This window comes from Amia ocellicauda, chromosome 4 (genome assembly GCF_036373705.1).
Source record: "Amia ocellicauda isolate fAmiCal2 chromosome 4, fAmiCal2.hap1, whole genome shotgun sequence".
NCBI lineage: Eukaryota > Metazoa > Chordata > Actinopteri > Amiiformes > Amiidae > Amia > Amia ocellicauda.
This window is the reverse complement of record NC_089853.1, coordinates 27,937,019-27,950,588: the sequence shown is the minus strand read 5'-3', so window position 1 is coordinate 27,950,588 and position 13,570 is coordinate 27,937,019. Positions and strand designations below refer to the sequence as shown.

General features: G+C 36.6%; 1 protein-coding gene across 1 annotated transcript; it reads right to left on the bottom strand.

Moving 5' to 3' along the window:
• Positions 1–298: 298 nt before the first annotated feature.
• skic8 (SKI8 subunit of superkiller complex) lies at positions 299–8,051 on the bottom strand. The gene is made up of 11 exons (XM_066701707.1): positions 7,920–8,051; positions 7,143–7,193; positions 6,639–6,666; positions 6,169–6,274; positions 5,917–6,089; positions 5,238–5,386; positions 3,760–3,853; positions 3,340–3,433; positions 2,871–2,963; positions 1,741–1,819; positions 299–693 (listed from the first exon to the last, which is right to left on the bottom strand). The coding sequence occupies exons 2-11, from the start codon at positions 7,152–7,154 to the stop codon at positions 604–606; spliced, it is 918 nt and encodes a 305-aa protein (XP_066557804.1). The 5' UTR covers positions 7,155–7,193; positions 7,920–8,051; the 3' UTR covers positions 299–603.
• Between the last annotated feature and the right edge of the window lie 5,519 nt (positions 8,052–13,570).

Below are 13,570 nucleotides of genomic sequence, written 5' to 3'. Positions count from 1 at the left end.
GATAAGAAGAGAGGATAATGCAGTAGTCCTAATTGAACAGTGAAACAGGACTGACTCAAGATCACTCAACTGCCACTGGACATTTAAGATATAATTTTATTTTGTGTGCATTTATGTTGAAGGATCCTATTCCTTATATTTTCCAGTGCCAAGGGACACTATTTATATATTATTTTAAATATGTAATTCATGAACCCAAACTGATAAGGTTCCTTTATACAAAGGAAATATGTAATTTAATTAAATGCATGTTTCAGATACATACAAAATATGAATAAATTAGGTCAACATCAAAGAATAAAAATAATGGATTTATTTGCGTAACCTCTTGATCATGAACAGGAATGGATGTTTTGCGATTGCTTCATTAAATGCAAGACAAAAGCAGTTCCAGGTAGTCAAAATGAATGCTAATTACAAAAAAACTAAAATAAAAAAAATGTCATACCACCACCAATGCATCAATTGCTGTCTTCGGTTTTGGCTTCATTGAGTTGCTTCCAATAGATCATAGTCTAGTTATCATACCAATACAGACAACAAGTACAGAGTTTGCAGGGGGCTGTAACTGCCAGATGTTTTTGTCAGTCCAATAACCCCTTTTCAAACTGGACAGTCATAAATATGAATTGCGCGGTCATCTCCTGCAGAAACTACCTTGGAACCATTTCCATTGTACTTAACGCTCCAGACCTGAAACAGATCACAAAAACCTTCCATATAAGAATGTACTTATTCTTACAAAATATATTAACAGTACTACCCATTACACACAAATTACTCCAAATCAGCGAGTTTTAAGCAATCTTACTGTGCACTCAGATGACACATACCCACTACAAGATCTGCAGCTGTAAAAGAGAGGATCTTGTCCAACTATTGCAATATATTAGTACAACTGGGATCTTGCTCAGCAAAGACTAATATGCCAATTTGACCTTCCTCAACCCCACATTAGTTATGAAAATCTGGTTCTCCACATGGCATTCACACACAGAATACACAGCTCAGATTACATCATTGTTCTTTCTGAGAGAACTGAATGAAGATAATCTGATGGTTGAGTTAAAAGATTAAAACAAACATTGTACACGTTTATGTAAATGATTCTATGCTTTAAACCAGCAAGCACTGAGAAGTAATGAAACGGTTAAAAAGGACATCTGTGAACAGAACCAAATGCCCCCATGATGTGCTGCCACATGAAATATCACAGAAGATCAATCTCTAGGCATAAACAACCACAGTACCCCTGACATTTGTAATCACATAGTGTGGCAGCATAACTAACATTTTAAGGATTACAAGATGACAGCGGTGTCAAATCATATCAAAAGGACTTTTTCTTAAAGCCTTGTAGAAAAATAAAAAATGTCTAGGTCAATTTTTTTTTTTCCCGCTTTCAATTAATTTAATTTCTTACTTGTTGAATACCAAGTATGGCATTTTCCACCAGTATTGCATTGTTTTGATTATTAATTATTTTATGCAAAAATGAGTGCTGGGGACTGTAGTGGAGGGGAAGATTAGAGCCTTACACAGGAGCCTACAATCAGTGCTGAACTTTTGTACAGTCTGTAAATGCACCCTCACATCATTACCTCTAATTCAGCCCTCAGGAACTTTGCAAATGTATTAATAAAAAGCACTGTGTATTCTGCCTGTACGTCCTGGTAATGCGTGTACTACTTGTTTTAAACTGTAAAACATAATACTGCATATAAAATGACAATACATCACCTGGTCCTGATGGTCAAAGAAAGTATTAACACAGGCTCTTGAGGCGACATCCCAGACCTTCACACTCTTGTCAGAAGAACTAAAAATGTCAAGCACAATAAGTCATATGCCAGCAATGTTCCAATGCCATCTGTTATGTATTTAACACGTTTAATATAAAATTAAAGAATGCTGCAGAATTTAAAAGTTTTATGGGTGTGGGTTGGCTAAAATAAGAAAAATCTATTGGCAGGAAAAATATGCATTCGTGACAGGAAATACAAATATTTAACAAAAAACAGACAGAAAATACATTTTTTGACTCCACAAAGTTTGCGTTCTTCTCTGTAATATACTATTTGGATGAATCTACATGGAACAATATTCGTATGCAATGTGTAGTTAACATTCCCTTTTAAAATGTGGGTCATCAAGTCTCACTTCCTTGCAGGGGTGGACTGGGACCAAAAAAGTGGCCCCAGCTGATGAAGTCTGGGTCCCAGTTAAGGGGGGGGGGGGGGGTTGGAGGATGCTGGCGATGTGTGGTTCTGGGTGCCGACAATGTGTGGGTGGGGGGGAGGGGTTGGCGATGTGCGGCCCGGGTGACTACACGGGGCGAACACGTATTCGTGTGTTCTTCCTTGCCTTTCACAGCCTACAACAAAGGCGTATCTGGCTACAGCTGTGTCCTGTCGAAATTGGCAGAGCTCTGTCAGATAAACAACTCTGACACTGTGGTTTCTTTGGGAAGGATTAACCGAGAGACTGAGTAAGGAAAGAAAAAAAAAAATCGCAATCATCCAAATTCTGTACATCCAAACCCCCACAATGATTAATTCATAGTTACATTTTAATGTATTGCTTAAATGTTGTACCATGGCCACTAAGATCCTACTGATCCTGCACCCTCGAGTCAAATAAAATGATGTGATGCACAAGGATACAGAGCTCCACACTGTCCCCACATTTTGATCAAAGTGGAGGTTGAAGTTAGCATTTAATTTACCTTTGTAACTTCAAGCAACCTCATAGATCTAAAGGTAATATAAAATCACTTCTGGAAAACCTTTCTACTCCCCATCAATACCAAATGTGAACATCACACCACTACTCTTCACTAAATTTGGGCATTCTGGCCCTGTATTACCTACCTTGAAACAAAGTGGCTGTCATCTGGACAAAAGGCAACATTTAATACCCAAGATCCATGGCCACTCAGAGTCCCTGCTAGGTTAGCATGTTGTCTGTAAAATATTTAAAGAATGTAAGCTCTCTTCATATACTCCCCTTTGATGGAGTGGCATCCTACATATAAGAAACTACAGTACTGTACTTCTAAAGCTCCATTATGAAAAACAAATCAAGAAGTTCTATGCTTTATAATACAAGTAAGAACCAAGCTTCACAAACGAACATCAGAGTCAGGAAAATGTATATTGATTTAAAATAACGTTTATCCCTTTAGTATCAAAACACAAAGTGTAAGCAATTCTCCACAAAAAGGCTGGGAAAGTACATTTGGATTACAAAGGATGAAAAATTGACAACCAGCAGCCAAGCTTCGTGACCTCGAGCAAAACCAGACAGAAGTAAAGTTCTTGAAGATCCAGTTATACTTACACATCATAAATCTTGATATACCCATCATCTGAGGCCGTTACTAAAAGTTGAGAATCTGGCGAGAATGTAAGGGATCTAATAGGCATAGCGTGACCTGAAGAAGAGAAAAAATAATTGAAAAAAATAGTTATTTTTGCAATGATGAGTGCCACCATTTTCTGCCTACCTATTCAGAGAATTTACATGGAAGAACTGAATCAGTAGGACATTGCATTCAGACCAGCATTGCCAAAGATGGGAAAAAAAAAGTGCAGTGTGTGTGTGTGTGTGTGTGTGTGTGTGTGTGTGTGTGTGTGTGTATATATATATATATAAATAAATCAACACACGAGATATTTATAATTATATAGTTTCCAATATTAGACAAAAACTTGTGCGTAAATAGATGGAAATGTAGCTTGATGAAAGGATTCTAATTACCTTCCAAGGTGTGGAGAAGTTTTCCAGTTGCAATATCAAAAATATTAATAATTCCATCTATAGCCCCACTCGCCAAATATTTTCCATCTGGGCTCTGAAAAAAAAAGGTTAATTTCACTTGTTAAGAAAAGCAGCAATGGAATAATTTAACCTTTATGACATTTATTGTGTTAAATCAGCAATATTTGAAGTTTGCACAATCTTTATCAGAGAGTGAGGAGAGCAAAATTAGTCCTTAAAATAAGTCTACTATGGAGCGGTTTAACAGTAGTAGCTTGTGATTCTACTAATGGGAATGTTACCCAAAATGATTACACTAAAGTTAAAACAAAATTGTTTGTGATTTGTAGAGTAATTTTAGAAGCTATAGTGAATGTAGAAATATAACATCTACCTTATACAGCATGAAAGTCATATCTACATTCTACATATCAACTACCAGGAAAAATAAAAAACTTACAGGAAATCTTATAAATCATAAAACTACTAATTTTGGAGAAATTTAAAACAAATACCCGAGTGAGCGTACGCACACACATGTATATATATATATATATATATATATATATATATATATATACACACACACTCAGTGGCCACTTTATTAGGTACACCTATCTAGTACCAGTTAGGACCCCCTTTTGCCTCCAGAACAGCCTGAATTCTTTGTGGCGTGGATTCAACAAGGTGCTGGAAACATTCCTTGGGGATTTTGTTCCATGCTGACTTGACTCTATAGCATCACACAGTTCCTGCAGATTTGTTGACCACATATTCATGCTGCAAACCTCCCGTTCCACCTCATCCCAAAGGTGCTCTATTGGATTGAGACCTGGGGACTATGCAGGCCATTGGAGTTAACTGAAGTCACTGTCATGTTCATGGAACCAGCTTGAGATGATGCGTGCTTTGTGACATGGTGCATTATCCTGCTGGAAGTATCCATTTGAAAACAGGTAGACTGTGGCCATAAAGGGATGCACATGGACAGCAATAATGCTTAGGTAAGCTGTGGCATTCAAATGATGCTCAGTTGGTATTAAGGGGCCGCATGTGTGCCAAGAAAACATTCCCCACACCATTACACCACTACCACCAGCCTGTACTGTTGACACAAAGCAGGATGGATCCATGGATTCATGCATTTTACGCCAAATTCTGACTGTACCATCTACATGTCACAGAAGAAGTCGAGATTTGTCAGACCAGGCAAGGTTTTTCCATTCTTCAGCCTTCCAGTTTTGGTGATCACGTGCCCACTGTAGCCTCATCTTCCTGTTCTTATCTGACAGGAGTGGAACCCAGCATGATCTTCTGTGTGGTCAAACAACAACTAAACCTCTTTACCATGTCTGCATGTTTTATATATTGAGTTGCAGCCACATGATTTGCTGTTTGGCTATTTGCATTAACAAGCAGGTATACCTAATAAAGTGGCCACTGAGTAATATAATTAAGACAAATAGAAGGCCTCTTACATATGCAATACTGAGAATGAATTTCCCTCGGGTGTCCAAGGAATATTCCTTCTTTGTGCTCTCCACACCAAAGATATTGACCTTCCCCAGGTGACTTCCCGTGGCTATGTATTTGGAGTCTGGCGAAAACGCCACAGTCCAAGCGTCAACTGAAAGCAGAACAAAGAAGTTTGGTTAAGCTTTTCAACAGTAGCAAGATGTAACAAACCTTTAATCACAAAGAAATGATCCCAAAGCCTATTCTTGTAATGTCACCAGCTGAATAAACAAGTCAGGAGACTTGAAATCACTCAAAATCACACTGGAGTGTGACAAAAACATAATGAAGCATTAAACTTCCAGTCATTGTTTTATTGCTTTCTCAATTGTTCACATTGTATTTCATTAATAAATGACTCCGTGAGGTTTTGTTGAAAAATAGTTGTACGAGCACATTATTTTTAAAGGTACACAATATGCAGAACTCTACTGAACATAATAATAAAATAAAAAAATGAATAGAAGTCTGTCCAACAGGATAGATATTTATATAACTTTCTAAAAGGATTACCATGCACCCCTTACATACAATTTTCCACTTTGTTCAAACGGCCCTTATTTTAATTAATACTTTTTTATAGATGTGATATATAATTACTCTACAAGAAAGTCTGGAAACAACTAGCCTACAAGCCCATACCTGGTCCTGCATCCATCGCCTTGATCTGCTTGCCAGATTCAAGATCCCAGAGCCGTATGTGGGAATCCAAGGAGCTGGAGGCTGCGATGGCTCCATTGTGACTGATATCCACGGACACCACACCCAGCTGATGACCTTCTAGCGTCCACTGCAACTCCAGCTTCTCATCACACCTGCAAGGCCCATGATACAAAGATTAATCTGTCCAAATTCCACAGGTGAATACTTCATTATAACCTCCACATTCATTACCATTTCCAGACTTTCACCAAGTCGTCTAGAGACCCCGTCACGATGGTTTCTGACCCGTCCTTCTCACTCCGTCCCCAGGCAGCAGTCCAGATAGCGTCATCATGAGCTGAAGCATCACGCAAAAACAGTCAAACAATTCACTTCAGATACCTGCTTACTAATGATATCTGCATGACAGTACTTTCTTACATACACAATTCAGATAGCACAGTTGGGAGAAGAAACCATTATGGGATGATAGTATCATTAGAATCTAAATTTCATCAGGAAATAACCAATTGATTTTCTAGTCTTTTGATAAAAAAAAATTATATCCGTTTTTTTTCTTTTTTTTTTTTTTAATCAGGAGTTACTAACAATTTTAGGCCATAAACTTTAGTGTTATACAAAGGAAAATAAATATAAATAGGACAACTAGAAGTTATGCATTTACTAAGGAAAACAGGGGAGTGCATATTTCAGACACTTACCATGTTCTTGCTTGAAAAGTATACTGTACTGTAATTACAAAAAAACAAAAACAAAAAAAAACATTATATTTGTTTGTCTAAAGGTAATAAACATTTTCTTCAAAAATGTTATACTTCTCTAAATTCTCCTCTCAGTGAGTAACCTCCACAGCTACAGCAATATTTGATTTCTAGTTAGATACACTGAGTACACATTCAAATGTAGCTGGTTAGGCATTAGTGATTTGAGGGAATGTTTTCTTGTAAAAATATATGTTTTACACCATTGCAACTATGTAAGTGTAGGTGAAATTAATGATCAAGCAGCTCTTGAGTGCTAAATCTGTGTGCTGGGTTATGTCAAGTCAGAACTCGGGAATGAAAGATGCAATCAATTAGTAGATATGGGGCTGCAATTCCTGGACCACTGTCCAAACAAGCTATACTCGAAATCAATTCTACTTTCTAAACAGTCTGAACATCAGCAGTTATAGGATATTTTAAAAAGAAAGAAAGAAAACTTACTTGTGTGGTCATGTTTTGCTTTTTGTAACGTATACCAAACTTTGGTCTAGCCTGAAAAAATAAATAAAGCATTTTTGATAATTCAATATTGTGGATGTTTAGGCTACTAAATGTAAAATCTAATGCAAGATTAAGTGTTGTTCCCTTCATAAATTATTGCAATTACAGTGGAAAGGGACACCTGTAAATGTTATGGAAACACAAGCAAGAAAGGCATCATAAACTATGTATACAAAAGGTTGAATGTAATCAAAATTAAACGTATATGGTCTTTTGTGGGCATTTTAATTTAACACACAATTCCAGGAAGATTTCCAGGTCAATCCATCATTTTGACACATTATATTGTATTACGTGCATTGTTTCGACTTTATATCCGGGTATCTGACAGTCTTAGTCTATGTGAGAGAAACGATTCAAATTATATAAAAAGCAAACCGTGCTGAACAATACATTTACTCTAGTTCTGTATAGTTCTGAACTTTATTATTAAATACCACGTCAGATAAGTGAAAGAGAGTGAAAAACTGTACAGTAAAAATATATAGCTGCCAGACGGGAAAAGGTTAATTGAATACAGCGAACCTACACGATTATTTTTCAATTTTTTAAGAATAAGAAGAACACAGCTACCTATTTATTTACCAAGAACTTGACTTGTGTCAAATGCGCAATGTAATTCAGTATTTCATTTGACAATACGAGTTGGGGAAATCTTTAGTTCTTTAACGCATTTTCTTTGTATTTTTTTTTTTAAGAATATCAACAAAATCTTACCTTTATGTTACTTTACTTATTTCACAGATGGTCTTTCTTCCAGTTTTTTTTTCTTTCCCCAAAACGTTGTATTTAACTGCAGGCCGCCATGACAACTTCGCGCTGGGCATTATGGGAAAGGTAGACCTCCAACTACCGCTTCCGTGTTGAGTGGTAAAACACTAGTGGACTGGAGGCGCTGCTTGTGGTAGCATAACACACATTCACTTTTTTTCTAATACTAAGATTTAGATTGTAACAGTTTTTCCATAGCATTCATGCTATTGCAAACATCACTTTATAATGTCCTGCGCAAGTTTGCATTTTAATTTGGGTACACAGTTATGATTCGTAACATTTTAAGTCATACAATTGCTTCTATTCAATTAAAGCAATAATTCTGAATGGCTGTTTAGGTTATTTTAGTAATATGACAAAATTAAGACACTGTCATCAATGAAGATTAATGCTTTAGCAAAGTCTTTCCTGTCGTTATTGTTGTGGGAATAAATAGATTTTGACATGTAATTCAATGGTAAACATACGTTTTTATTGTATCTGTAAAAGGACACAAATCTGCAGGCATTTAGAGGCATCTGCTAAACTGAAAAGTGCTCAAGTGAATCAAGAAAAAGAGAGCAACAATATATATTATATCCTCAAACCTTGTTCATAAAAATTGGCTACCATGAGAAATGGGCTCATCGGACAAATGGGTTTTCTAGTCTGGGGTATAAAGGAACAAAGTGATATTAATCTAATTTGGTCTATGTAAGGTTCCCAGGATAGTGACATTTATTGAAATGTTCAGCCAATGTTCTGTGACCAAGGTTTGACATGTGCAGCTGTGATTAAATGCTGCTGTCGCTGTCCCCCAGGCACAGAAAGTGTTGCCAATGATCCATGTGCTGGCCGTTCAACACTGAAACATGCACAATAAAATACAAGCAGATCGTTTTCTGATCATATTGTTGAGGCTCACTTCTTGGAATCATTAAGCTGATAGCTACCAAACAAGCACAATCGGTCGAATGGCCTCCTCTCGTTTGGAAAGTTTCTTAGGTTTCACGTCATCAGGGAATGAAACAAGTTGAAAGATGCTGTGTGTTTGAGAAATCTGTAATAACAGGAAGAGCAAATTAAAAGGATGCTATTATTTATGTATTTATGTTTTTTTTTTTTTTAGTAGATGCCCTTACCAAGCATGATGGATAACATATTTGATTTTTTTATATGACGCAGCCAAGAGAGGGATAATAGATGTAAGCATTTAGGCTTAAAGTTATAATGGTATTGTTAAGTACTGCAGTGTTATTATTATTATTATTATTATTATTATTATTATTATTATTATTATTATTATTATTATTATTATTATTATTATTATTTTGCAGCAACTGCCATAGTTATTTCAGGTGTTACTTCATCAGCTTCAGGCTTTCAGAATTTGGATTTTCCCTGTACTATCAGATTAAAATCATTTTCTAAAGATGACACCCTTTTGGAAGGAAAATTAGGCAACACTGTGAAGCTGATAATAGGTCACTTGAAACCCCCTCTCTCAACAAGGATCTCTGCCAAAAGATGTTCATAAAAAAAAATCAAAGGTGCATTGTGTGCTGAGTGCATTGTGTGTAACTCCCCCAATAAACTTACTAAAAAGCTTAAAAATGGCAATTAGACTATATAAAACTTTTCAATAGGCTTTTCCACTCATACAGTATGTATAGCACTTAAGAATGATCATGGAAATTGTTTAATAATGGAAAATGAAATCTTAAAAGGAATCTGGGCCTGTTAGAAGCATCAAAAATATTTCACAAGGATCTAAGCTACTAAATTATGCTTATAAAAATGAAAATAAATTCAGTTTCCATTCCAAAAGATCAGTGAGACATTTGTACAAGGAGTGATATATTAAGACTTACACATAAAGACAATTCCATGCACATATACGTTTAGACTAGAGGCATCTTCAGAAAGTAAAAACGTTAAGTTTAAAAGACTGCTAAAAGTTTTCCACCAGTTTAGCAGTACGATTTTCAATAACTTCATATGAAATAATCAGATACATATTATTTAAGGTATTATTAAAGTGGAATAACATTGTGGTATAGTTGCCTGATACTTAATCAAATATTTGGCCGCCATTACTCAAAGTAATTGTTTTTTACCATGAAAGTCTATCACCATGTTTAAAAAGTGCTCTGTGGTCCATTAACATTTACAGGGTATTCTTATTTATGACTATATTTACTCACTACTAGATCTGTGAAGCCTCTAAGAGCACCAGTTAATATCACTCCTCGATTCATAATACAGCTATTAAGCTCCTTTGAGATGTTTGTAAGGACAGAAGAATGTTTCAGGATCTGTCCTCTGTTCCCCTGAAAAGTGTTATACAATGATCTTCGACAGAGATTACCTAATTTTGGCAGAACCCAAAAACCTCCTGATGTTAATGGGAGTAGTCAGGCCGTCTTGCCACAAGGGAATTTGCTTGTAAACAGCAGTGGTTTATAAAATGATTTCCAAGGACCTTTCTGTGCATAAGGTGTGTGGGGGGGAAAGAAGAGGCCAGAGGGGGGTCAGGGTTACTATCGAACTCGTAACCTCCTCTCGCCTGCAAAACGCTGCAAGGTCAGCATTGATGAATGATCAGGAGGACAGGAAGCAGCAGGGAGTGTTTTAAATATTGGTAGAGACTTTATTCATCCACGGCTCACTTATTAGACTTTAAAAAGGTTAGAGGAGGGCCATCCCCTTTGGGAAAGCCAGTTCATTTGTACAGAACTGGTTTAGAGACGGGTGGGAGCGTCAGTGGTAACAATTCCTGGTTCGTTCAGTCAAAGATGGCCTTCCTGACACAGGAACTCAAACACACATTGGTCACTCTGCAGGTAACTTGATGACACAGAAGGCTACAGCAGTCTGGCTTGTAGATAGATGTATTCAATCAGCCTATGGATTGCTGGATTTCTGCTGTGTCTGTCATCTAATCCTATACCTTGGCACAGAAAGATATTTTGAGTTTCTTTCATTTCTCCCCAACGAACATATGAACATATGGAGAAAGTAGGCTACTTGGCTACTCGAAACACAATAGTTATTTCTTATAGACTTCTATATCTTTACTTTAAAGTAACTAGAAGAACGTTCTCAAACCAAAAAGATGTTTAAAGTGCCAGTCTTCTCTGCTAACCATCTGCTAACTATACTTTCCCCTCACTGTCCTGGTTCCTCTCTCTGTTCTTTTATCTTGCCCTCCAGTGGCAGAATCAACTATCTAGAAATGTAAAGACTACACCATTTCTGATCACCCTCTGATGCATCCTGAAATCCTATTCAGACTTCACCAGCTGATCCATTGCTGTGCTCTAAACCCTATATACTGACAAGTACACTGTTGCCTCAAACTGAGCTGTATATTACATACTATCACTTGTTCAATTCCACATGCTCACTATTCCACTATATTATAATCCAGCTTTGCTTTGTCTTGTTTTTGCCTCACTGCATAACTTACTGCACTGTGACTAAATCGTGTTTTGTGTAAATAATTTCCACCGGGGGATGAAAGCTGAGTCCAGAAAGATATTTTAAAGTATACTCATTATAACATCGAATCTCACAGGAAATGGAGGAAGATTGCCTAGAAAATCTTTTACAACATCCAGCCTGTACTTTTAAAGTTATTTAGTTGAATGTATTTCAATCGTTCTGAAATGTTACTCCATAATTTAACAAGTTAAGCAAATTGCTTATAATTGTTTGTTGCAGACATTTGCATTAATATTGGCTCTATACCACAGAAACACCCCTGTCCAGCCAGTTAAGATGAATTGTGTCATGACAATTATTATTTTTTAAGCTTTTGAACATAATTCTGGGAAAAACAACAGAAAAAAATCAAAATTTCATTTAAATGTAATCTCCAACATAGCTATAACACTATGTGTGTCTCTTTAAACTGCTTCCACATTACACTGCAAATTAAACCAGAACCAAAGATCACAAATCTACATTTGTTTTCTTTCTGTTTACATAATTTATTCATGTCCAAAAAAATTATTCATCAGTGAGCCTTTTTACTTCTGCCGGCTGCCCCAGTTGAGCCAAAGGAAATGGAATTTATTGTCCTAGAGACGGCTGGGGGGCCCGTAGAGTGGCCAGGCCCTGCTCACAGGGGAATAGTTTGGCCCCTATTACTGGTCACTTCGCTAGGATGATGACAAAGTGTTTCAAGCCCCATCTGTACATAAATTATCTTCTGTTGTCTTGAGGGCAGTTTTTAAAGAGATTGATGAAGACCATCAAGAAAGCAACCGATCTGGCCTGGGGGAAATTAGTAAACAAAAGTAGCCTCTCTCCGGGGGTGGCCTTTTTGGGAAGATGCATTGGCGAATGAATAGGTCTGCATGGAGTGGCGCACATTGAAACCCATCTGAATGGAGCCACTGACAGGAGGCTGCTGAAATGTGTGTTTATAGTGGTCCTCAGCTGCTTAACCCCCCCCCCACACACACACACAAACAGGGGAAAGGAATGGGGCAGGCTTGTGTGTGTTTTTTTGTTGCTGTGGTTGCACCCCCAATATCCATGAAACATCTTGGCTGTGCAGCTCTAATGTCAAGGAAAATATGTGATAATCCAGAGTGTCAATAATCTTAAATTGCTCAATGCTTGGAATAGGAATTAAATCAAGACGTATATTTTAAAGCCTCTCTGGCAGCTATACAACAATACAAAATCTATAAATAAACCTATTAATCTCTGCCTGAAGATTTTTAAAATATTAACTGAATACAATATTTATTGCATGTACACCTGATCATTTATACAATCTTAAGAAGTAAACTACCACAAGATCTACTGATTTACTGATACCACAGGATATTGGATTTGTCACAGAAATGTCTTTATTTCAGGTGGTGAATTGAGTTTTTTGTGTATTGAAAGTCACCCATGGATCATTATAGTCTCCATACAGGACTCCCAGACCATTTGTCTTCTGCTAATCGTCCAATTAAAAAGTCATTGGTCTTCCTGCACTAAGGAGAACTCTAAAAGCTGAAACAAACAGCTTCACTTGTTGAAGAGACAGATTGATATAATTCAAAATTATTCCCAGACTGGTCTTATTTTACGCCATTAAAAAACACAAAGCCGCTCTCCTGACAGCAATCAGTGCTGGTGCTGTAAAACTGTACAGGACTCTTTATCATTCTTGTTAGTGCATGACTGTGATGAACTTCATTGTGGGGGACAACCTCTGAATAGGACGGTTTAATCTTTCTTAGAATGTCATTTGCAAAAGCAATTATACGAAACACCAGCCTTTAATGGATATGACAAGAACATTATCAGGGTCTTGCAGAATCCTAAAATGTCTTAAAAACTAAATGATGTACAATCCAAATCTGTTTATCTTTTACAGACTGCTTGTTTGAAATGAACAAGTATAAGTTATTCAAGTTTTAAAAAGGCCATTCTTTGCAAATAATTAAGAGGTAGTCTGAAGGCTTTTTGTTCAATAATAATAATAATAATAATAATAATAATAATAATAATAATAATAATAATTTCAAGCAACTTCTGCAAATGAGTAAAACATCTAATGAGAATCAGATGAGGAATAAACATTTCAAACTTGGTCACTATAGGGTTATCAT